Here is a 26,952-nt window from a genome sequence, read left to right as displayed (position 1 = left end):
AGCAGGGAGCCCTGATGTGGGGCTCCACTCGGGGCTCCATCCGAGGACCCTGGGATCATGATCTGAGCCAGAGCCAGACGTTTGACCGACTGAGCCACCCAGGTGCCCCTACATTAAGTATTCTTTACAAGTAAACTACTTTTATGACACCAGTTTAAATTTCATGTAGCTTTTTGTTTTATGGTTGTATCATAGTTGAACCAATTTCTTATTGGGCATTCAGGATGTTTATAATTGTTGCTATTACACATAACACTGTGAAACAATTCTTGCGTCATGTCTTTGCGTTCTTGTCCTGTTGTCTTAGTATAAATTCCTGGATCTGCACATGGTGTGCTTCAGAGTATGCAAATTTAAGACTTTGAACACATATCACAAATTGTATTCTAGAAAGGTGGTATCGTTTTATAATATCTTCAGTGATGTACAGAATTTGCCAGATTCCCATGTTCTTAAAATATGGACTATTTAAAAATCTTTGTTCAGCTTTTATATTGTCTTCTTTATAAATACAGTATAAAAGGAGTCTCATTTTATATCATTATTTAGATTTATTTAGATTTTTGTATCATTTTAATTTTATCACTCTTTAGATTAATATATATGTATTAAATACAAGAATATGTATACACACACACACACACACACACAGGAGTACATTAATATTTTGACATGGATGGGGGTGGTCCAAAATCTACATACTATGATTTTTGCCTTTCTGTAGCCTCTTTGGAGAAATAAACCATTCTGGATACTTGGGTTTTCTGAATATCTCTGTAAATTTCATTATTTCTACTTAATATTTGGAATGTAACCCGGCTTTATCTATGGTGCAGAGGTGTTCCTTTGAGGGTTAATTATCAGAGTTTGTTTTCAGAATGCTAACTTGAAGGTCAGTGCCTGTAATGAGGTTAAGCTCTACAGTTGTTAGCTACCCTCAGGTATTTGATTGCATAGCATCTTGGCCATTGCAAGCTAATAAGTAGGTGGTACTTCCCTTGTTCAGATGAGTAGATGGGTTCAGAGAGGTTATTTAACTTGCTTAAGGTCACACAGCTCTTAGGTAATGAAAGTGGGATATGAATATACTTTTGTCTGACGTGAGCCCTTTCTCTTTCCGTGTTGCCATTTGCTGCCCTGCCCTCTTGATTGGCCCCATCCAGGGCCATTGACTGTCACTCTTCACTGCTCTCCATGTGAGTAGGTACCACTCTTCTTTCTTCTAACTCACTGCTTCTAATCTGGGTTAACGTGGGAACTTAATCACCAGATTGTGTCAGTGGTGAATAATTAAGTATTGGGGGCTCTGAGGGGGCTGTCCTATGACTAGAGAGAATGGACTTTGACATCTGTTTTGGATATTCCTGGGACTTTTTCATGCCTTTTTGGCTTGGATAGAAGTTCCCAGATATGAGATGTTACTGTGTTATCACTAGATGGGATCAATGCTCATCTTTTTTTCTTTTTAAACATTTATTTATTTTTGAGAGAGAGAGAGCATGACTGGGGACAGGTAGGCAGTGGGAGAGAGAGAATCCTCAATCAGACTCCCCACTTAGCATGGAGTCTGACACAGGGCTTGATCCCAGGACTCTGAGATCATGACCTGAGCTGAAATCAAGAGTCGACCCTTAACTGACTGACCCAGGCGCCCCACAGTGCTTGTCTTGAGGGGAAAATTCAAGAGAGTTGTGCTGCACAGACCATGAGCACCTGGTTACCTGGGATAATCCATGAGCCACTCCATTTTCTCTGCTACCCTGTCATCCCCTTTCCTCCCAGCTACTCCACCCTCGAGAGACAGGATCTGCAGATATTTTTCCAGTGGTTTCACTAAGAAACAGTGGTTGTGGTAACTGTAGGTGGTCTGTTCATATGTTATAGCCTTAAGTGGGGAATTGTCTGTTTAAAGTATGCACCGTCTTCATGCTTTGTTTTTTGTCTCTCTCCATCAGGATTTCATAGCCCCCTCTCTAGGATGTTTCAGTAAATATAGCTCATTACACAAATCTGGGCCATTTCATGAATCCATTTAAGGAGACTCATGCCCTCTGCAATTTAGCTTTGTCATCAAACTTGAGGAATTGAAGGATGGAATTGAAATTGATGATGTGCATCAAGAGTTGATATTTCAAGTTTATATCTTAATCTGTTTTTATTTACTCTTGGTAGGCTAGATTGCCCATAGGATTTTTATAGAAAAGATGTTGGAAATGTAGCTTCTAACTTTTGTCGATTACCCATAAAATGGTTCCATTACAGAAAACTCTCATCGTGGTTTTTTTTTTTCTGTTCATACTAAAATGGTTAATCTCTGTCTCTGTAACATAGAACCACTTGTAACTTCCTATATGGGACAACTTTTGTTGATATATTCACATCCTTCAAGGATAACGTTAGATGCATATTAGTTAATCTAATGCGAAATTTGACTTGTGTACTAACCCTGATTAAGAGAAAATTAATACGCAAATCTGTTTTTCAGGCAGTAACAGAGAAGAATTTTGAAACAAAGGATTTTCGAGCTTCTCTAGAGAATGGTGTTCTGTTGTGTGAGTAAGTATTTAAAGCAGTGAAAAAATAATTCAAAAGCAAAGGTGTGTATGTGTGTTGTGAGTTGCCTTCACTCCCCCCTCCATGGCCACCGTAGTCACAGATCTGTTTTCTTGCTAACAAGTGAGATTTGATCTCTGCAAATTGACACCCCTACAGTACCAGGCAGTAGGACAGGGTTATCAGTCTCTGCATCGAAAGATAGCATTGGTGAAATGTATATTATTTTAAATTAGTAAACAAGAAAGATTCTGTTATTGTTTAATGGGCCAGTAGGGGTGGGTGGTTGAGGAGAAAGCCTTATTACATTGCACCAGCTCTCCCTCTGAATATTCTAACATACGGAATTGCCTGGTTTAGAAGTTAATATAAAACTTTTTTCTTCATCAGTAAATAGCGATGCTTGTAGAACATATTGAGGCAGTAGCAAATTTTTCTTTTAAGCTCTAAGTGGAGTCATTACATTGCCACAGTCATTTGAGTCAATGGCCCATGGGCCATTCATTCAATTAATATATTATTGAAAATCATATCCCAGGTTTTGGTCATCATAAGTAAACTCGTCTGGTGGCATGATTGATGGTATGAGACCTACATCATGTGTCTATTCCACTATTTTGTCCCCCAGTGGATGCATAGTGCAGTTTGCCAGGTATGTGACCTTTGGGAGTGGAGGCGGAGCCAGGCCTGTGGGATGTAAAGGTGAAGTCCAAGGTGAGGATGCAGGTTGCAGAAGTGAGCAAATAAATTATAAGAATGTCCTTGAGTATGAACCCACATTTTTGAAAGGGCTTAAGGATTCCAATCTAGACAGTTATCACATAGGTATTTATGGAATCTGTCCACAAGTAAGCATTAGGAGTGTATGTGTTTATATTTAGATGATTTTTTATTATCCTTTTTTTTTTTTTTAAAGATTTTATTTATTTATTTGACAGAGATAGAGACAGCCAGCGAGAGAGGGAACACAAGCGGGGGAGTGGGAGAGGAAGAAGCAGGCTCATAGCGGAGGAGCCTGATGTGGGGCTCGATCCCACAACACCGGGATCATGCCCTGAGCCGAAGGCAGACGCTTAACCCCTGTGCCACCCAGGCGCCCCGATTTTTGATTATCCTTTTAAAGGAAGGTTGTTTCAGCAAAGATCAGGAGTCAAAGGGCTTAGGTTTGATTCTTTGCCCTATTACTTTTGGACATTTGAACAATTGACCTAGCATCTGAGCCTTAATTTCTCATCCATGAAGTAGAGATCAGCATATCTGATCTCACTTACAGGGTTGCAAAATTCCATAATTATCTATCTATCTATCTATCTATCTATCTATCTATCTATCTATATTAAGGTTTATATTAACAATCTTTGCATAAATGTAAGTTGTTGTTAGGAAGATGGCCATGTAGATAACAACCTCTATCTCATTAGCTCTGTTGGTAGATGTTCAAACTTTTTTGTCTTAGAGCAATGTTATTAAATTGAATCTTGTGAAGTTATTGATATTCAACCCTCTGTGACCTACAGAAATGTCAATTTCATGTGGTTCTACCCAATACATAGCAGAGCAGCACCTGAAGAAGGGCCACAAGTAAAGTTGAAGGGGAGTTTCTTGTCCTCTTCTGATGTATATTTAGAAGTCCATTGCCAATACATTTAAAATAATTCTAGTAGACCGTGTGGTCAGTCTAATTGGTCAAAGTTAGGAAATTACTTTATATTAATTTGAAAACTGTCGAATTTAAATGTGTCCTAATGCATTTGGAAGATGGAGGGGGGAATGATGGTTAGAAAAATTCATGTGATCTGAAACCTACCTTAGCTGTATGGACTATTTAGAGGTTTGCAGAGAAATGACTTTCTCCACTGTAAGCTCCGCAAGTCAGGATAAGCCTTAGGTAGGAAGTGTGCCTACGAAGCACTGAGTTGTTTGTAGACATGTGAGAGCATATAGCTCAAATAGGTGATCTTTTTAAGGAAGTCACTTTGTGGATATATACTGCCAGTAGGAACTGTCACTTACATCATTTTTAGGGATCCATTGCCTCCATAACAAGATCATTAACCATACTTGCGTGACACTTAGGTTTTTGTTTTGTTTTTAATTTAAAATGCAACGTATGCAGCAGCCTGGTCTCTGAATGATTTGAGGTGATTTGTAAAAACCATACCCAACCTGAGAGAAGGAGCTTATTGTTACCAGTGAAGATATTCAGAGTCGACGAAAAACTGTTTTGATTACAAGCAGTACTGTTAGATTACAGACATAAGTTCTACCTTCACAGCAAACATTTGGATGCATGTTTAGAGATATATTGGTTTAACGAAAGTCACTTTAATTCACAATTTCCAAAAGCTCATTCTTAGATTGTTTCCTAGCTGGAATAATACCAATCGGGGGTTTTGTGCATTACCAGATTAAGTCTAATCAGTATGTTTGGTACCCAGTATTCTTTAAATGAATGTTTTCCAAAAGTAGCATAAGTAAGTACTAAGCTCTGCTAATTGGCAGTTGTAGTTTACTGAGGGGCATCAAAGCCCTGTGTGATGTTTGTTTAAAAAAATTTTTTTGCTTAATTATAAATCACAGTGTATGTGGCCACTGGTTAATGAAACATACTAATCTAAAAGCTGTGATGTTGGGGGAAAAAGCCTAGGTAACTGTTCGGTCTAATCTGTGGTGCAGACAGCCTAGCTGGTTGGCCTGTGAAATGATTAAGCAGACTTCACTGCTCGATCACCACCACCTGAGTTCCAGTGCTTACGCGGACAGCACAATCCGCCCCTCAGAGTCTGGTATTAAAAGTCCTGACTCTTGAATTCATGGTAAATGTAGCAAGCCGTCTGTCTTTGAGAATATTTTACCCATAAGAGATCTCAAGTTTCAGCTGAAATATGATTAGGATATTTTAAAACTCCGAATTCATTTTCTTACAGGAAAAGGCTGACTTCTGCTTGGTTCATGGCCAGGAAAATGGATTCTTGTGAAATACAGGGTCTGCTTGTTGCCCATTAACAAGATCTAGGCATCCTGGTTCATTACCATCATTAAAGCGTTTTCTTATTATTTTACCTAATTGTAGCAGTCGTTTATCCATTAGTCGTAGTTTATCCTTTTTGAGCTGGCATTCTGAAATATCAAAGTTAAGAGTTAGAGGAAGTGAGCTTATTATAGCCTCCACCCAACTGGCAGTGTTCTGACATTTCAGATAGTCTAAATCGGGTATAAACTCTGCGCTGAGGTTTTAGACAAGATACATACCCGCATAACGAGGATAATGTGCCTTTATTGTCTTTTAATCTGATTGACTATTAAAGTGGGTATCTTTTGTTAATCCTCTGAGTATCATTTAGTTTGACTGACTCAGATCTAATTAAGTTGAGGGCTAAGGAATACTCTGCTGGTCAAAGTCTGGTACAGTAATTCTTTCCCTGTAAACCTTAGACATGTAATCTCTCTTGGCTTTCCTAAACAGTGAGATGGGAACAAAATCTAATTTGGGTTTTTTTCCAATTAGTAAAAGGATTGACAAGAGTCTGTAAGGTGACTTCAGCTCCTTGTTAATTATTGATAGTATTCATTAATCAGTCCCCTGTGTGCAGTGTTTATTAGTGTTCATGAGGACCTTACTATATATTTTTTAAAAATATGAGGTTTGCTACCACCTAAATATCTAAATCTCTCTCACTCTGTGGTTCTAGCAAAAGTATGTCTCTTCTCTAAACATATTTAGTTGAGGCATACCTAGCTAGTGATAGGAGTTAGTAATTTCACAGTTACTCATCTTATGATAGCGATCTTAGAAATACTAAAATGAAAACATTCTTTATTCACCTTATGAAGTAAGAAGATATGTTTGAAGATAATTTTATTGGGTGTGTCTCTGGTTAGTCAGTCTACACTTCCCATCTCTGGAATATTGCCAGGCTTTGCTCTGTCCCATGTCAGCCAGCCATGCCTCAGAAATTTACATATGAGCCACGTCTCAGAAGTTTATGTCTTTTTGAACTTGGCTCAAATTATTGAGAAAACTCTTCTCACACTGTTACGATGCCTTCTTTCCCATGGCTCACAGCTTGGAAAGAGTGAATCAAGATGTTCACCCATTTGGTTTGAGAAATCCTGTTTTAATTTGTTATGCCATGTGACCACTATGCTGTCTACATAAACAAAACATAATGTTTTGTTAAAGATGCATTCAATACAAGGAGAAAAATTATTTTAAAAAACTCCTGTTAATTTCCTATGGGATCCTTGGGTGATTGTTTTAAGACAGGACAAAGTAAAGAACTTTGTCACTTCTCATTCATGCAAGAGAGCTCTGTCTTTTGTTAGATTTAGAGACTTCACACATCGAGTGGTGGTGATACCGGTGGGTCCTTGGGCTTCTTTGCCGTGTTCCATGTGAAGCCCAGAGGGCCTTCCTTCTTTAATGAAGACTTTTTCTTAGAGTTCTTTCTGGTTTAGAATTTCCTGAGGAGGACACTTATTTCCATACATCTCTCTGGCACGCCAACACCATCCATTGATCCCCATCTGTATTATAGCCATTTGCAATATAAGTAATAAAAACGGTTTTTCTGGGGCGCCTGGGTGGCTCATTCGGTTGAACATCTGACTTTTGGTTTTGGTTCAGGTCATGATTTCATGGTCATGAGATAGAGCTCTGCAGTGGGCTCTGCTCAGCGCAGTGTCTGACTAGTATTCTCTCCCTCTCCCCCTGCTTGTATGCACTTGCTCTCTCTCAAATAAATAAATAAATAAATAAATAAATAAATAAAATCTTAAAAAAGAAGATTTTTCTTCACTTAAAGTACTATAAACTTTGGAGTTTCCATACTATTTGACAACTCGGTCGTACACAAAGGAAGATGCAAGTGTTCAAGTTCATTAAAGGACAACTTTCAGATTTTAAACTGCTTTCTCTTTATGTTCGCATTTTGTGGTTGCCAGTCTGTATGTTCTGTTTTTAAGATGCATAGTCAGTTTTTCCCTGTAATTTGATATCTACCTATAACAAAACATCATTTAAGAAACAGTTTATTAATTTGAAGGCTAGCTTAGCAAACATCAGTTTAAAAGTTCACTTCTGTTACAGTAGTCGCATTGTAGAGACTCATTGCAAATTTTGCAGAAGGTATTTTGTATTGTGGCTTCCATCCTGTTTCATAAACCTGCACATATCATCTACAGGGCTTTCCTGCCCTAAATATAAACTACTAAGAGGAGAACATACAGCATTTCACTGATAGGACCTCTGAGACAGGAATGAGAATGATGGTCTACTAAAAATAAAAGTATGTAATATGTATGCTAGATGTATGAGATAGGAGCAATTTTATTAAAGTTGATCAACAAGTTATTACTGATGTCAGTTTTCATGTAATAAAGGGGTTCAGGTAGACACATGGAACACAATGTGTTGGCTGTGAAGTAATCAAAATATGGTAATATGGTCAGTGTATTGAGAAGTAAGTTAAATGAATATTGTAAAAAGAACAAATATATAATGGTATCACATCAGTTAAAATAGAGTAATTGCCTTATCTGAGAGACTTAATCTTTAGAATTTTTTATATACTAACAATCACCAGTCAGAAAATTGGATGAGATCCAAGGGGTTAAAAGCAATAGTAACAAGGTTTAAAACACTGTTTTCTTTAGAGAAACGTGTGAGACTTTTATCTCGGATGTCGAAAATGTAATGGTAAGCTGTAAAATTTAAGATATGAAATAAGATATATTTCTATATAGGGTAATTGATGTCAATCGATTTATAATTTTAATCCAATACTCATATTGAATCTAGTCAGGCTTGTCTTTATAAGTATTGTTTTAACATTCACATGGAAGAATAAGCAGGTTAGAATAGGAAAAATTCTAAAAATAAAAATTTCTATGAAATGGGCTTGTCCCAACATTAGAACACTTGACAAACATGACCAAGCACAGTAATTAAAAATTATGGATTGCTTTATAAATGTGCATATTAATATAGGAACAAGATCCAAAATACATTCTTATGTGTAGGAATTTTTGATAAAGGAGATATGAAAATATGCAGAAGAGAGAAATCACTCAGTTCATTGTATTGGGATAATTGGCTAAGAATGAATTTATAAGCCCACCAAATAGCCTAGGTGAAGATAATACAAAGCTAAAAAAATAATATTGAAGAGTTAAAATCTTTGGAGGGAGTTTAAAGTTCTAAGCTTTGACGGAGAAGGAAAAAAAAAAAGAAAAAAAATAGATTTATATCTATATGTAAATAGATATTCTGACAACATTCTGAGAAAAATACGTTAAGCAAAATGACTTAAACATTATCTAGATTTCAAATAAACTGGTGAGATACACATTTGAAAACCTCAGTAACAAAGGATGTGACCAAATACTTCACAAATAAAGAAATACTACTGGAAATAAGCAGTAAAATCTTCACCTTCATTAGTAAGAAATAATTATGCAAAAACCAGATACTCTTTTTAAATTGAAAGTGGTAAATAATTCGAAATGTTACAAAATGATGGCATATTATGGCAAAATGTCATATACTCAAAATGACCATTAAATACAAGCTGGTACAGCTCTGAAAAACAATGTGACAATACCTGTCATGTAATTGTATGCTAGTTTTTTAATTAATATAAACATATTAACTTACCACAAACATTACAGCACTTTTCCCAATAATCTTCCCTTTTGGGAATAAAAAAAGACTACAAAGTGGGGGAAATATGTATAAAGCTTCTTCATAGTGGAAAATATCAAAAACAAATGTCTATAATGTGATGGATAAAATCGGTGAGATCTTATACATCCCTTAAGAGCGGTGGTTAGAAAGGCAGCCGCTCTGTGGAAGGTCGTGCCGTGTGGAGTGGAGGCGCAGAAGGAAGGTGCTACCCATCTAGCCCGCCATGAGGTGGGCACACAAATGCTGCCTGCTGGTGCAAAAGTAAATTGATTCGCATTGCCAAATTCCTTTCCAGACAACTATCAAGACCTTGATGCTGCTGATTTTATTTCTAGAAATAGAGTATAGGAAATTGTAAGGGGCAGGGATGAAGATATGCATACAGACCTACATCAGAAGCATTTTCACAGTGGTGAAAATTGGAGTGAACCCAAGTCTGTCTATAAGAGAACAACATATCACTCTCATTTGCATGAAGGGGTGGAGAGGAATTTAGAGACGTTACTTAATAGTAAACAGTCGAACCAGGACAGCAAATGCTAGACACATTCTGCTGTTGATGTGGTATTGGGAAATGTCCTAAGGAGTCCGCCATCAGACCACTCAAGCTTTGTGCAACTCACTTCAGGATGCTTCGGGCCTAACAGTGAGGCTAGATAAGAGAGTCCTATCATAATAAAACTATAATTATCACATATATTGATACTGACTTGTTGCTCTTGCACACTTTCCCATCTTAGCCCTTATTGTTAACTATTTGTGTTGTATTCTAACTCAGCAGTATTCAAAATTACCACAGGAATTCTAGAAATCAAACTTATATTAATTTTACTACCAGTCTTTGAAAATATTAAGGTGACCATAAATGTTTATATTGAATTCTTTTAAACTTTAAATTTTTTTTTAGAGAAGGGGGGAGGAGAGGAGGGGGAGGGAGAGAGCAGATCTTAGGCAGGCTCCACACCCAGCACGGAGCTGGGTGGGACTTGATCTCACAACCCAGAGATCATGACCTGAGCCGAAATCAAGAGTTGGATGCTTAACTGATTGAGACACCCAGACACCCCAAACTTTAAAATTTTATATTATATATGCTTCTTACTTTACCTAAGGAAATGTGATCCCTAACTACTCAGAGTGGTTTTTATTTTAGAGATATTATAGCTTATGCATTTAAATGGGGGTAATTAATGAAAAATCTTGGTAAGGAATTTACTTAAGATAACCCGTCCAAATTAATATATCTGATAGAGAGTTTATTCTCTTGGTCAACATTTGGTAATTAAGAGAGACAACATCAAGGTTTGACTTGTCTGACAACAGAAAACCTAACAGAGGGGAGGTGTCCTTGTTGGGAAAAGCCATAAAACCATTTCTCACATTTGAGTGAAGTGAAAAGGTAACATTTTTCTAAATTTTTTTTCTATAAAGGAGATAGAGGTTTTGAATCACAGAAAAATTTCTGTATTAAAAGTTAGCGGGCTTTTGCAAATATTTTTGAAGCACCTACATACCAGGTACACCTCTAAGTGCTAGGAGATGTTTGGAATGAGAGAACATCCTTGTGTTGAGCACTTCACTGTCTGATTAGGGCAGTGCTCTGTCTTCAGTAAGCATTCAGATGTTTGTGGACAGAGTTGCATCTGGAAGAAAACTAGGCAAATGAAGATGTGCTAAATAACAGATAAAACAAAAATCATTGTTCTTTAATTTGTAAGGAAATATGTCTTCATTATGTCTTTCAAAAATGTAGTTACCAATAGGAAAATTTGACTAATGTGAGGATATATATTTAGAAACTGTAGTCAGCAGAAAGATAATAGAAATATGTATGTGTGACTGACTGGCCAAATAATTCATAGGTTAGCAAGTTCACTCTCAATGTACTGATATGCTCTTTGAAGTCAGTGTCTCTAGGACATTTGGAACAGATCTTTGGAAATGGGAAATTGAAAGGTGTCCCTGCCGAAGAGCTTTCTGATAAAGGGGAAATGAGGTTTGGCATTTGGAACTAGTTTCTGGAGACTGAGAGAGCACCAAATGCTAGTTCTCATTGAAATCATTTATAACCGAGCTAGATGTTACACTGAACTTTATGTACAGTTTTCTTGGAGTGTCACCTCTGAGTTATATTTAAAGCAAGGACACATTCACTGGTGACAAGGTTTCGGAACAGAGGCAGCCTTCTAGCATCTGTTATGTAACTCTGCTCCGTTGGAGGAAGTGGGCAGGAGGTTTTGGAGAGAAGGAGAAAAGGAAGCAGACAACAATGCAGGGATGAGCTGAAGGAGAGGGTTCGCGGGCTTTGCCAGTGTGGTCTACCACCGGAGATAGCAAATGACTAGGGGTGTTCTGTTCTGGTTTTAATCTTACCAAAAGAGCAAACCTCTGATGTTCTAACAAAGCACGTAACTGGGTTTATGCCATGGCCTGAGGGGAGGCTTGGGGGAGTCGAGGTATAATTACAAATAGGATTAGAGGAATGGTGGGCTTGCAGGCAGATAAAATGGTCCCTTGACTGGCTCCACTTCCTTGTTCACAGAGGCATCTGGAAGGTTATCATGTTATATGATTCTTGAATAGAGCCAGTGACCTCAAGTGAGTGTTGCCTTTACGAATTCCACATGTGTAATTGAAGAACCCTTATTATGCAAAGAAGATCTATTTATAAAAGAGAGTAGTATCTCCCTTGTGTGGCAGTTGTATTTTATTTGGTAAAAGACTCTGGTCCTAATTTTTTTTAGATATCCTGAAATTTCACAGAAGTTTAAATTTTATGAAATCTGTTTTCCTCCCTAGAAGAAATATCCAATAAGCTTTTCCTTTAATTGTATGTGAAAATAATTATTCATGATTCATAATTTGGTTGGATGTTCAGTATTTGCCAAAACCGCATGTGCATTTTCTCCATGCTCTAGTGCTTAGAACCGATACCATTTTAACATTTGACCAAGTAAAACAGCGTTTTCCTCTAGTGACACAACTTTTACAGGGTAGTTTGTGTGTTATGCAGAGCGTTGTTTTTGCCTTGTGGTTATTTCTGTGTTTGTACACGTACTTGGAGGCTCAGGAGTCGAGAAGGAAGCCAGTCCACAGTGTGTATGTTGCTTCTGGGTAATAGCTATGGAACCTTCTGAGGAGGTAGGAGTCAACTCATTTTTTGGGAAACACATATCTGCTGGTTCCTTTATTTCCTTCAATCCCTTCCTTTTGCTGACTTGATTGAGTGTAGACTGTGTTATTGTTCATTCCAGAAAGTGTTTTTAAAAAAATGCTCTTGGTATTCCTAACACTGTAATATAAAAATGGTAAGTGAAGTACATAGGTAAATTGAGTGATCTGGCCAAAGTCGTCAGTGACTCAAATGGGTGGAGGAGGAATTTATGACACTCCTCCTCCAATAAAGACAACCGATGCCAGACTTGCCTGACATTTGATAAGTTGGCCCCGCTCATTTTAGCCTAACTTTTTATGTCACTGGAAGATTACATTTTTAAAAGTTTTTATTTATTTGAGAGACTGAGCAAGGGAGAGAGAGAGCGCATGCACGAGCAGGGGGAGGGGCAGAGGGAGAGGGAGAGGGAGAAGCAGACTTCCCACTGAGTAGGGCGCCTGGGATCATAACCTGAGCTGAAGGCAGGCACTTAACCTGCTTAAGTGACCGAGCCACCCAGGCGCCCTGAAAGATTACATTTTAAGATCCAAGTTACTGTAGGAAAGTCACTGTCAAGCTCTAGTAGACAACAACTCTATGAATTTCTTGATTTATACTAATGCCAGAATAATGTTGCTATTAAGTAATGTTCCAGTTATTAGTTCTTCTATGCCTTGTGTACCTGGTACATAGGGAACAACTAGAAGAATTAATTTGGAACTGTCATTTCTTAGAAGCCTGCTCAAATTTTTTCTAGCTCCTCCGTGAGCCATTAAAGAAAAATAATTTCAGCTATGAAGAGAGAAAGCCTTCCTTCCTACCCGGCTTTCAGTGCACAAATAAGAAATTAGGAATCAGAGAGTAACAGTTCTAGGAAATGCTTGATTGAGGGGGCAATTTTATTATTTATATTAAGTTGTCTAAAGATCTTTGTATGAAGAACCTATGAAAACAGAAAAAAACATCTTTTGTTCACCGGACTAAGTCTTCGTAAGCCATCGTTTTGTAATTTTGAATCCTGCTGAACAACATTCTGAAGGTTATTAAATTGAGACTTTTGTCTTCTTTATTTTTAGCACATTCAAGTGTATATATAAATCTCTGGAATGTTGAAGGAGTGACATTCCACAAGTGTCAGATCTTTTTTTTCTGTTGCCCATTGTGAAGAGGAGACCAGTAAATTAAGAATGTTTGATTCTTTCTCCTATATTTGCTTTCTTTTTGGAGCTGTTTAAGAATAGAATTGCTTTTTGTAGCTAGGTTATTGAATAGGAAAATCACTGTTTTAAATTACTGTTTTCTGACAGTGACTAATGATTAATTAACCAAGCTAGCATTAGTAGAAAAGCATTACTATAGTATTAAATGTCTCCGTGGCTTAGCACTGTGTCAGTAAACAGCAACAAAAAACATAGAGTTCACAATAACTAGATTTAGAACCAAGAATTGTACTCTAAGTTATAGTCTTCAACGGAGGCTTCTTTCTCACGTTCTGGAATGTGGACACCTATAGATATCTTTGCAGATTCTGTCATAGCAACTTAAATGTGTTCAGTATCAGATTCTGAGGTAACTATTAGCCCATTTTGGGGAGTTCTGGTACATTTAATTTTTATCCAATCATTCTGTTACGGTAACAAAGCGATCAGTCCCGTATTTGAACGAGTTACCAGTAAGAACTCGCTGGCTGTTGGGATGAGTTCCACGGCACCCTTTAAATCTGGCAAAATACAGTTGTATTTTGTACCCATGGATGGACCTAGGGAATATTATGCTAAGTGAAATAAGTCAGAGAAAGACAAATACTGTATGATTTCATTTACATATAAAATCTAAAAAACAAAACAAACAGAAACAGACTCATAAATACAGAGAACAAACTGGTAGTTGCCAGAGGGGACGGGGGAGGGAGAATGGGTGAAGTGGGATTAAGAGGTACAAATGCCAGTAATAAAATAAATAAGTCATGGAGAGGTAAATGGAATATAGTCATATATATTATATAGTCATGGGGAGTATAATCAATAATAGAATTACTTTGTATGATGACAGATGGTAACTAGACTTATAATGGTGATCCTTTCATAATGTATATAAATGTCCAACCACTATGATGTATACCTGAAACTATAATATTATATGTCAACTATACTTCAGTAAACAAATCTGGAAAAATAATGTGGTTTGAAGCTACCTTTTAAAATAAAGATCAGTTTGAGAAAAAATTAAAATGATTAATAGAAAAAATTATTCTTAGGTCTGAGAGAGCTAGATTATAACGAAAGAGATTCTTTTGGCTCTTGGAACAGAGTCAAACACTACCTTTAACAAATGTGGAACTATTTTTAGGGACATGGCCTTGAGTAGAGCAGTGTGTCTATGGGGTCTGAGAAGACACTCATCATTGTGTGCAGTGATGTTCTTACTCTGTTTCTTGTTTTCTTGATTGTTTGCCTTTTATAGGGCTCTTGGCTCTGAATAACATATGGGGGATGGACTAGTGATAGACCTGATTTTTGAAAATGTTAAAAAGAATATTAAACTGATACTGGCATTCTTGTAATTGCATATGTTATTTCTTTATTTACTTTCAGTTTGGTTAATAAACTTAAACCTGGTGTCATTAAGAAGATCAATAGATTATCCACACCAATAGCAGGTTTGGTAAGTAAAAAATTATCTTTAAAACTGGATTTCTTTGTTTTTAAAATGTTAAAAGCTGGGCATAGACTGGTACTCTTATCTGGAATTATAGAAATTAGGTTTGGGGTTTCTTGCTCAAGAAAGTGTTTTTAGTGATGTCCTCCTATATCTTCAGTTCTTCTGTCTCCCTTCTGCTGGGAGGCCTTTATTTTTGTTGTTGTTTGTTTTTGCTTTTTGTGCCCTCCAACTTCATGTATCCTTTTTCTTAGCTTAATTCTTCCACAAATTGCATGTGTTTATGATCACCTCCTTTCTGAAGCCCAGCCCTGCAGACTTTGTTTGCTAGTTGACCACACTTTGGGGAAACTGTAGATGTTCCCTTGTTACATTTCTGTTGCTTCATGCTTATGCATGACCCTCAGTAATCTGCAGATCTTGGAGTGTATTTGCAACACATTTGTTTTATATCATAGATTTGCTACCAGAGTTCCGTGTGGTATTGGGTAAGTCGCTATCTTCCCTTGCCTCAGTAATACTACCTACCATGACTCTGGGAAAGTCTCTAGATTCCTTTTAGCTTTAACCTTGGATTTTGTGTATGAAAAATACCCCACACTGTCATTATATAGATACTGCAGTGGATCAATAATAATTGAAAGACCAATAACAAGGTGGGGCTGAATCTTTGAAAAAAAGTAATTTATAATTAAGTACAAATGATGGGTTATTTTCGAAATGTTAGCAACCCCTAAGAATCAGGCTGATGACAGGAGTCAGTTAAAAAAAATTAATTTTGTAAAATGCTGAAGTTTAACACAGCTGCTTATATTTGAGAACCTTCTGTTTGGCCAAATATGTGTTTGCAGATGTCAGAGGCATGAAGGATGAAAGGTAGCAGTATCAAGATTTCTGGATTTTTTTTGGTTTCAAATTTGGTTAGGTAAAAAACGTATCATGTATGCATATATTGTTATATGAAGATAGATATATATATATATATATATATATATATATATATGCCTAGCAATATGCACATATGTATGAATTACTTCTTGTAAGTCAGAAGGTATTATTTGAAGAATAAAATGAAAGAAATTTGGCTTTTGAGTCTTTCTAGGAAGAAACATTCAGTTTAATAAAAATAAAACCTTATATGAAAATCATTTTTATGGAATAACTTCTGTGAAAATTAGAAGTTTGAGTCATATTGAAAGTCTTTTCAAGTGGCTCAAGTTATTCTTACTTTAATGCTTTGATTTTGAATTGTCATTTCTTGGATCAATTACACGCATTTTAAATGAAATTAGCCTTTGATTTCAAACACCCCGCATATTTGGAATGCCTGAATTGTGGGGGTTTGTTGTTATTGGCCACTAGAGGTTTTATTCAATCTTCTGATTCTATGATTAGATGAAAGCCAAATGTATTTTATGTTTAAATCCAAACATCTCTCCAACTATTTCTATTTCAAGCATGGAAATTCTATCTGGTTTGGATTTTATCTCTAGAAACTAAAATGAAATGTATTTCCGGAATATTAAATGGGATGATTTCCCAAATACAGGACATTGAGCATTTTCAATGGGATGTAGGAGCATAAGAATAACCACAGTTGCAGAATTGGGCTATAATTGGTTTGAAGTTGTTATCATGCCTCGTTTGACTCCTTCCTGTGCTTGTGTGTCAGGATGGTTATGTCAAAATTTCTTGAAGCCTCAATTTGAAGTGTGCATTGGCGCTCCAATGTCTACCTGGTAGGGTTGTCATATGTGGATAGAAAGGGATTATATAGATAGTCTTGACATACAGATGTTCAATGAATGTTCTTTTGTTGCGCATTCATTTTTTTTTTTAAAGATTTTATTTATTTATTTGACAGAGATAGAGATAGCCAGCAAGAGAGGAAACACAAGCAGGGGGAGTGGGAGAGGAAGGAGCAGGCTTCCAGCGGAGGAGCCTGATGTGGGGCTCGATCCCATAACGCCGGGATCACGCCCTGAGCCGAAGGCAGATGCTTAACCGCTATGCCACCCAGGCACCCCTGCACATTCATTTTTTAAACAAATAATTGAGTGCCTACTGGTCAAGAACTTGTATCATTTATAAGAACATATTGGAGGAATAAAGACAGATAAGGACCTTATCCCCAAAAAGCTTTCATTTTAGTGGTGGAGCAGGACCTAGCAAATAAATTAGCAAATGAGCAAGAAAGCACCAGATATAAATGTGCTGCAGAGAATTATAATAGCCTGACATTTGTTGAACACTCAGGAGCAGTCGTAGTTGGACTATGAAGATTGACCTCTAAGAATTCCTCAAGGAGTATGTCAGAAGCCTTCATTTTTGATGTGTATAGAAGAAAGATTAAAAAAAAAAACACAAGCTGAACTCTTTGTATTAGTAATTTCAGTGTTCACAGCAACTAATATAATGACTGATACATTTGGAGGTCAAAGATTTTTTTTTAAGATTTTATTTATGTATTTGAGAGAGAGAAAGAGAGAGAGAGAGCGTGCCCAGAGGGAGAGGGAGAAACAGACTACCCGCCAAGCAGAGAGCCTGACTCTGGGCTTGAGCCCAAGACCCTGAGATCATGACCTTAGCCTAAGGCAGACACCTTACTGACTGAGCCACCCAGATGCCCCTCAAAGATTTTTTAATCAACAAATGGAAAAGTTTTCAATTGTGAAAAACAGTAAGCTCTAGAATTAGGTCTTTGAAGGGATAGTGTTATAGGTTGAATTGTGCCTTCCCCCAAACATAATATTTTGAAGTCCTAAACCCCAGTACCTCAGAATATGACTTTATGAATAGGGTTGTTGCAGATGATGTACTTAGTAAAGCTGAGGTCATAATGGAGTTGGGTGGGCCCCTAATCTAGTATGGCGTCCTTATAAGAAGATAGTTATGTGAAGACAGATATACCCAGGAAGAATGCCATGTGACACTGGGGGATGGGGGGGTGGGGGGGTGACTCATGTATAGGCAAGGAGAACCAAAGATTGCCAGCAAGCCACCAGAAGCTGGAAGAGGCAAGGAATAGTTTCCTTACAGGTCTCATAGAATCATGGCTTTGTGGACACCTTAATTTTTGACTTTTAGTCTCCAGAACTGTGAGACAATAAATCTCTGTTGTTTTAAGCTACCCAGTTTGTGGGACTTTGTCATAGCAGTGCTAGGAAACTAATATAAATGTGTGTTTGTTTGCTTTTTTTATACTTGTTTTCTAAAAATACTTTTTATTTTGAAATAAATAGTCACAGGAAGTTGGGGGGAAAATAGTACAGAGAGGTCCTCAGTGCCCTTCACCCAGTTTCCCCCATGGTAACATTTTGCATAACTGTGATATGATATTAAAACCAGGAAATTGACATTGGTTACAACCCTAGACCTTAATCTGATTCACCAGTTTTATATGCAGTTAATGCTTTTTTAGTAACAAAGAGCAGAGATGCTTTCAAGCTAAGTGAGATGAAGTGTTTTATTTTAAGGATTTTTCAGAGGACTATGTCATTAATTTGGTGTTCAGCCATAAATACGACAGTCACATTCCACATGATTACTTTTTTCTGCCCCATTGCAAACAGGAAATGGTGTCTCTCAGTTGAGGGTCCCAAGAGAAGAATCTGAATGGATCAAATTACCTTGTCTACAGACAAGGTCTACAAATTACCAGGCTACAGATATCATAGGTCACTGGCCAGCTGGTGGATGCGTTCCTTGAGAAGAGTGTCATCTTGGCAAAATGGGCTGTGGTTAGGAGTGTCAGGAGCCTTTGGCTCACTGAGTTCAGGTGTGTGGGTTAAAGAGGGTTCTGTGAATGAGGTTTCTCTGGGGTAGATAACATTTGGTTAAGTTAAAGATAGTAAGAATGACACAATTTCTGTGCTCCAAGCTCTGTTTTCCATCACTCCCCTCTTATTCTCTTTCCTTCTGTTATAACTTTTATCCATTTCATGTCAGTTACTGGGTGTATTTAGCTTGAAGCCAAGGCACTGGATTTACTGTTTGTAGATGGACCTATGTGAAACACATGAATATCCTCTGAGCAATGACAATATGGAGAGAGGTGTTTAGCTATTTAGAAATATACTGAATGCTTTGCTTGAAGCATTCATATTATTTTATGAATGTTTTGTCTTTGGGAGGCATTAACCATGTTCTCATAGATCTAGAGATACAGCTTTTCTCACTTGACTGTTTTAAGTTTTAAAGAAATTTTCTCTAACTTTTCTATTCTTTATAGTCTTCACAAAGCCATACTAAAAAAAAAAAAAAATCTCACCCAAGAGTTTGACTTTTCCAAAATATTAGCTGATGTTAAGTGATGTTAAGTGTTCAATTCATTGAAACTCAAAACTAAACCTTTATTTGAGAATTCAAAAACTCAACCTCCAAGCAAAACCCTGAGAAACAAGCAAGATATTCTGATGGTGAAAAGAGCCATGGAACCAGAGTAATGTTTACCATCTGATGTGTTAACGTGCATGAGATACAATATGTGCAGAGGACATCAAGGAAGTTATTAACCCTAAGACTTAGAGTTGTCTTGGACCCCTGATGATTTAGTTGTATTTAATAAAGCAAGGTTCCTCAACCTTGACACCACTGACTATTGACATTTTGGGCCAGATAATTCCTTGTTGCGGGGGCGGGGGTGTTTCCTGCACATTGTAGAATGTTTAGTAGCTTCCCTGGACTCTGCTTACTAGATGCCAGTAACCATGTTCTCCACCCCGAAATTATGACAGCTAAAAATGTCTTCTGACATTGCCAATGACCCTTATGGGATAAAATCATGCCTGGCTAAGAGCCACAGAGCTAAAGAGTTAAGGGAGTGAGCACTACCCCTTTACATGGGCTAGTTTGCTTCCTGAGTATAGATGTGAGTGATCTGCTCATGTCTGCCATTTCAATTGCAGTTTCTCTTAGAAAAGCAATGGTATTCTAGAAAGTTTGGTTTGAATCATTTGTTTGAAAGTTTGTGTCTGTTAGTGGGCTTGATAGAAAAGTCTTCTTGGGACACCTGGGTGGCTCAGTCAGTTAAGCATCTGACTCTTGATTTCGGCTCAGGTCGTGATCTCAGGGTTGTGAGATGGAGCCTTGCATTGGCTCTGTGCTGGGTGTGGAGCCTGCTTAAGATTCTCTTCCCTCTGCCCCCTGCCCTGCCCCTCTCTCTCTCGCTTCAGTATATCCACACTTGCTTCAAAAATATGAACTAAATTTGAGCATCTTTCCTCTAAAGGGTTACTCTTTCAGATTATTTTTGAGATTGGAACACGTAAGGTGTGACTGCAGAGACCGGGGAGGTTGTCTCCTCATTCAGGAATGCTGTAGAATGCAGGAAACGGGCAAAGATGCCAGCTAGCTTAAGCTGTTGGATGTGTCAGTTTCTCTCGTGTTCATAATGGTTACTTCAAGAAGTAATGCAAATCTATGGGTCCATTCTTACTGCCATTTTTCAGAAGGTTATTAGTGGTTGATGTTCTTGTGCCTGTGTAAACTTATTCCTGATTCATCTTTACTCTCCTGTACACTTGGGCGTCAGCAAAGTAGTGTGACCTAGTCTGTGCCAAGGTCACTGTTGAAACATCTTCCAGCAGTAATAGAAAGTGCACCAGAGGAATCAGCTATAAAATTTAAATGTTCTCTTACAGGTTTTATCATGGACTTTTAAAAACCCATTCTCAGGCAGTGACTATGTGTATCCTACTCTTTTTCCCAGGGCAAGGGGAACAAGGGGGTTGGGAGAGGGGAGGTTTGTGGGACACTGAGCTTGTGAGCTCTTTTACAAATAAAACCAAAATGTGAGACCTCACCTCAAGACAAGAGTGTTTTCAGGGAAAAGGCCCTCTTCTTTTTCCTCTCCTTTCTTATCCAAGTTGAAATAATAAAGGAAGAATGGATATAATTATTATTTTCATTCAATGGTGGCACTTTTCTGGTTAGGAGGCAGGAATAAATTTTGTATGGTTGAAAAGAAAATACTCTGGGAACGTTAGAATGTGACTTGGATGAACGACCAACACATACTTTACTTAAAAGAGTAGTGACTAAGGATCGCTCTGTACTGGGTCAAACTCAGTGTGTGTTTCAGACGAAATATCTCTCTAGTTGGTAATAAACAAGATACATTTGTGAATGTATTTTGATGTTGATGTGTATAAAACCTGGTAAAAAGTGACACCGAGGAAGGAGATGGGAAGATGCTATTGCATTTAAAATAACCGTTTAATGCTAAGATCAATAGTGTCTATTTTCTGTTCTTGAATTTTATTACTAATTTTGTAGATTTGTTTGAGATCTCCACCTAGCACATTTGTGAGAGGCTTCCACAAAGGAAAATCTTTTATATTCACTCATTGTTGCTTTGTGGTTGTGTAGCCAATAAGAGCGTCATTCATGCTGAGCTGCTTCTGGCTGCCATGATCCCCATCTCCAAATGGATGGGGGACAACATCGAGATCCCCTCCCATGACACTACTTCTGCCTTAACTCTTAGTCTACATGCTCTCGTTTTCCTCACAATTGATAACTAGTGAAGGCTAGATGTTTTATAAATGACCATGTTCCTTAATTGTTCATTTCTCCCCTATCACTGTATTGGAGCAATTTAATAGATGTGGAATCAGACCTTAGTGTTTTATTGAGTTAAATGATTTTTTTCTTTTTCTTCCATTTCCTAATACAGACGGGGAGGTTAAATGATATCAATAAACTGGATTAAAATTTCTCCGTTGTGGCTTCATGATTAAAACTGCACTAACGAAATCTTTTTAGTTCAAAGGGAGGGTAGACCACTATTACAAATTGTATAAGTGGGCCTCAAACAATAAAATTTAAACTATTTTTTTTTCTAGTTTGTCAGTCTTATTATTTTCTTTAAAAAGAGAACACCAATAACAAAAATGTGGAGTGCTTTTTCTTCTTAATGAAGTTATAGGAGAGTACTCCAGTTTTGCCATTATTTAATGTATTCTTACACTTATGTAAGACCTTATAGCATAAAAGCTAGCCATTTACTAAAAATAAGGCCACCTTATGCATTGAAAATTATATTTTCTGTGGTTATACCAATGTATATTGTATTGGAATTTCTGTGGATCACCATCAGTATTTTGAAATATTTTAGGGTTATCCAATAATTAAGTTGAGAAAACAGACCGGTAATTATGCATTGGCTGTTTTCAAGGTAACAAATGTTAGATATTAAATATCCAAATGCCTTAATACCTCCATATAAATGGCAGATAAATAAGTCGATGATAACTGAGTGATTTATGAAGAAATTTTAGGTAATTTCCTCAAGAGTCTCCTTGTCTCCTTACTTCTCTCTGACTCCCAGTAAAGATAAGTATCACTAAGAATGGAAACCTCTCATAATGATGCAGCACTGTAAATCAGGAAACTCCTGTTTTATTTTGAGCCATAATTTTTTAGTCATGGCATTGGCACAAGTTTAGGAGCACTTCCCTAGAGTTCCAAAACTTGTTTTTAAATCTAAGATGAACATATGCCACCTTTTAGCCTTGAGGGCAACCTTTTAAAAAAAACATTAATGAATTAGAATTTCTAACGCAACAACATGATTAACTTGTCCTAACGCAACAACATGATTAACTTGTAGAGTCAAGAAAAATTGATCCAGAGTAGGATTATATCTTACATAGTTTTATTAAGATACTAAAATGCTTGGAACATCTCTCTTTAGGAACCTTTTGTTATATAGAGATTGGAAACCGATCAAATGAGGTTAAATAAGAAATAGAACCCAGGTGTCAGACTGGTATGAGCACATTGGTCATTTGATGGGTCTTAGGCCCACAACTATCCCTCCCTCCCTTAAAGTATTTATTGAACACCTACTATGTGCCAGGTACTATTCTAGGAACTTGGAGCACAGCCAGAAAGAAGGCAGAGAAAGTTCCTCCCTAATGAAGGATAATCAATAGGTCAATAGTAACCTGTAAGGTACTAACAGTTGTCATGCAGAATATATAATACCTTGTCAGTTGCCAATAATTACACTGAAAAAATTAAGTAAATGGGTAGAGAGTGATTGAGTGAGTGTAGGAGAAGTGTTTCAGAAAAGGTGCTCAGAGATATCTTATTTTTGGAGTTGACATTTGATCAGGGACCTGAATGAAATGAGGGAGGGGGGAAATAGGGGAATCGTGGGACTTTTTGAGACAGAAGGAAAAGAGGGAGGATCAAGGCAGGATCAAGCTGGTTCAGGAAAGCCTGTGGATCCTGAACTAAGTGAGGCAGATAGAGGTAGGCCAGGAAGGTTGTATAAGGCTTCATAGGCTTTGGTGAGTAGATCACATTATTCCTAGCATGTGGAGAAGCCTCTGGGGGCTTTTGAGAGCAGTTTAATTTGTTGTTAAAGATCATTGGATGCCTGTGGTAAAGGACGCACATATCTGTGAATATACTAAAAACCATTGAATTGTACCCTTTAATTTATGATTTGTATGTGAATTATATCCCAATAAAATGTAAAAATAAAAAAATCACAAGTTGGTGTATGAACAATAGACTGAGGGAAATCAAAAAGAGAAGCAGGAAGCCAGTTAAAGAACAGTTTTGGTAGTTGTAATGACTAATTTTGTGTCAGCTTGACTGGCCGTGGAATGTCCAAATAATCAGTTAGACATTATTACATTATTCTGCATCTGTCTGTGAGGGTGTCTTTGGATAAAATGAACATTTGAATCTGTAGATTGAGGAAAGCAGATTGTTCTCCCTCATGTGGGTGGGCCTCAGATAATCAGTCAAAGGGCTGACTAAAACAAAAAGGCTAATCCTCCTGTGAGTCAGAGGAAGCTACTCCGGCCTAACTGCATGAACTGGGACATTGGTCTTTCCCTGCCTTTGGATGTGAACTAAAACATTGGCTTTTCTTGGGTCTCGAGCTTGCCAGCTTTGAAACTGGAACTTACTTTCAAATAGAACATTTCATTGACTCTCCTAGTTCTCAGGATTCTGGACATGGACTGGAAGTACACCATCAGCTCTCTTGGGTGTCCAGCTTGTAGATAGGCAGATCATGGGACTTCTCAGCCTCCATAATCACATGAGCCAGTTCCTTAAAATAAATCTCTTTCTATAGATATATGTATCTTGTTGTTCTGTTGTCTAGAGAACTCTGCCTAATATAGTAGTTCAGGCAAGAGGTGATGGAGACAATGCTGGGACTGGAGGAAGAGGCCAGGGTTTGTTTTGATGGAAGACTGTGTAGCTCTTGCTAATAGGTTGACAGAGAAGACAGAGTCTTTGCATCGGTAGTTTACTGAGATAATAAATAAGGAGCCAGAGGGTTGGTGGAAGGAAGGGGAGAATCAAGGGAGAAACTGGAAACTGAGGAAGTTTACATAAGATTGCAGAGTTGTAAATGTCAAAGTGATCAGTGTCAATCTTAGGTATTGTTCCCTGACAGCATCATGAAAAACATGATTAAAGAGATGGTTTGTGATTATTTAATAAGAAAGAAAATAACACTAGAAGCCAGCCTTGTCCACCCCAGACAAATGCTCTCAAGCAACATATTCCTGGGCTGGTTCCATGGAGAGTCCGGGAGACCAGCTAGAGGTTATAAAATGGCTCAGGATGGATTTTGTTTGACTTCACTGTTTTTGCTTATTTCTAACATTTGAGCCAAAATTTGCATACCCTTAGATTTCATATAAAATCCTTATCTCTGGCTTCTTCATGAATGTGGCAACAGCAGGCCTTCATTCCCCAAAGCAACCATTGTATGGGGTGTCCTGTGGACAGGATAGGAGTCTCTGCATTGCTTGTTCTCTGGTCATTTCCCTAACATGATGCCCATTTTATTCATTTATGGTTTATTCAGTCACTTTACCAGCCTTTCCCTTTTAGACATATCTTCATTCCTGCAAAGTGTCTGTTGTGGCCTTGGTTTAGTCCAGATGGAGAAAAGTAGACCAGGTAATATCTGTAGGTGAAATCTTAAGTAGTTGAAAAAAAATGCTCAATTTTAAGGAGCTAAGTGGAAATCCATGTAAACAATGGAGAGAAGTTTCTGCAGTTTGCCTTAGGGCTTTGTACTTGCACTATTTTCATTAAGAAAAAAAAAAAGGATGGAATAAGAGCATGGGAAATGTATTTAGTCCTCTTCATGGATATTGGAACAATGAGGCATAGTTAATGTACTGAATATAAAAATCTGCAATTTAAAATGATCTAGAGTCATAAGAGTCCAGCCTTTTTATATTATCTGCAAACTTAATCATGCATTTTGTGATTTTATCCATGAAACCTCACTTGATAGAATCACGTGATTTTCATTTCAGATTCTTTATATCTACCTTATTTTTATTCCAAATTTCACTAGCCTCCTGGTCCATTCAAACTCACAGGTCATCTTCCTGTGAACTGTGACGTCACTGTGAACTGGTCATTGGTATTGCACGTTGCAGTTAGCCAACAGTATGATATCAGCACCACCACGCGAAGTGCCCATGGCCTGTAACGAGAAGTGAGGTCCATTTACTGATCTCTTGCTATATCCTAGAAACTGCCAATCACATATCTATTTCCTCAGTAGATCTTCAAAATTACTGTTATTCTCATTTGGCAAGAGGACCATTGTTAGTGACCCATCAAGTGATGACTTGGACACTTAACCACATCTGGAGTCCTGTTTTGAGCTACAGATGCTTCCTTTTGAGAAGGGAGGACCTAACGAACAGGAACCTGTCTGTAAGGAAGTAGGATTGTTTTCATAGGTGGAATGGCTCCCAATAACGTTCACGCTCTAATCCATGAACCAGTCAATGTGTTGTGAGGGGAGGGAACACTGGGTTCCAGGGAGAATTGAGGTGCAAATCAGTTGACCTTGAGATGAGGAGTGGATCCGGGATTATCCAGGTGGGCCCTGTATAATCCCGAGAGTCCTCATTGGTGGAAGAGAGAGCGAGAATTAGTTGGATGGTGGTGTGATAGAGACTTTTGAGCGTGGAGGAAGAAAGAAATGGATTTTCTCCTAGAGCCTCCAGAAGAAATGCAGCCCTGCCAATACCTCGATTTTAACCCAGGGAGACTAATTTTGGACTTTCGACCTCCGGAACCGTAAGATAATGAACTTGTCTTGTTTTCAGCCACTGACTAGTGGGGATTTGTTTCACTTGTGGTGAAAACGAATCTAGGGGTTAAGAGCACAGACTCAGGGATTGAACTGCTTGGTTTGAATCCTAGCTCCACCACATTCTGAATGCCCTTGGGTTAGTCACACACCTCTTAGGCCTCGGTTCCTTCACGTGTAAAATGGGAATAAGACTTCATAAGCTTTTTTAGTGTGAATTGGAAATAATTTGTGTGAAGAGCCTCAGCACGCTGCTTGGCATACAGTAAGAACTCAGTGAATGTGAACTTGACAAAATCAGCTGTTCAGTGGAAGGCCAGTCGGGATGACAGGAGAACTGAAAAATGTCACAGGGGGACAAGGGGTGTTGAGAAAACCAGGGATATTTGAAGAGAGGAGGTGAGGCTAGGGCAACGTGTGGAGTGTGTGAGGCAGGAGAGCTGTCTCACTAGCTAAGGGACGCTCGTGGGAGATAGATGAGATTTAGTTCCATTAAGCAGGCAGATTTAAGATCACTGTTTTACAATTACAGTGAGGGACTCTTTGGACTTTCTTGACATAGAAATGACTAAAAGTGAGTCAGCCTCATAAAGCAAGGAGTCCCCAGGGCTGGAAAAGCTAAAACAAGGGCTGATGAGCCAGACACATCACCTGTAAAAGTGACTCTCGGAAAGGGGGTAGGAGCCGTTGCACTGAACAAGTGAGTGTGGATTCCCAGCTAGCTCTAAGGTTTTACTCTGTCGTTTTCGTTCATTAAATGTGCTTTACTGCTTCATAAAATGTGTTTTGGCATCTTTATGACGTGTTTCT

At 37.9% G+C, this 26,952-nt stretch overlaps 1 protein-coding gene across 11 annotated transcripts in view; it reads left to right on the top strand.

Moving 5' to 3' along the window:
- LMO7 (LIM domain 7) overlaps positions 1 to 26,952 on the top strand; it is a 195,581-nt gene that overhangs the window by 66,662 nt on the left and 101,967 nt on the right. For all 11 annotated transcript variants that reach the window (XM_057307993.1, XM_057307987.1, XM_057307974.1 and 8 more), the window contains 2 exons: positions 2,486 to 2,556; positions 14,987 to 15,056. In XM_057307993.1, coding sequence (XP_057163976.1) covers positions 2,486 to 2,556; positions 14,987 to 15,056 — 141 coding nt within the window. The remainder of the gene's footprint in view (positions 1 to 2,485; positions 2,557 to 14,986; positions 15,057 to 26,952) is intronic.

This window comes from Ursus arctos, unplaced genomic scaffold (assembly GCF_023065955.2).
Source record: "Ursus arctos isolate Adak ecotype North America unplaced genomic scaffold, UrsArc2.0 scaffold_10, whole genome shotgun sequence".
NCBI lineage: Eukaryota > Metazoa > Chordata > Mammalia > Carnivora > Ursidae > Ursus > Ursus arctos.
This window is presented reverse-complemented; position numbering and strand designations above follow the sequence as displayed.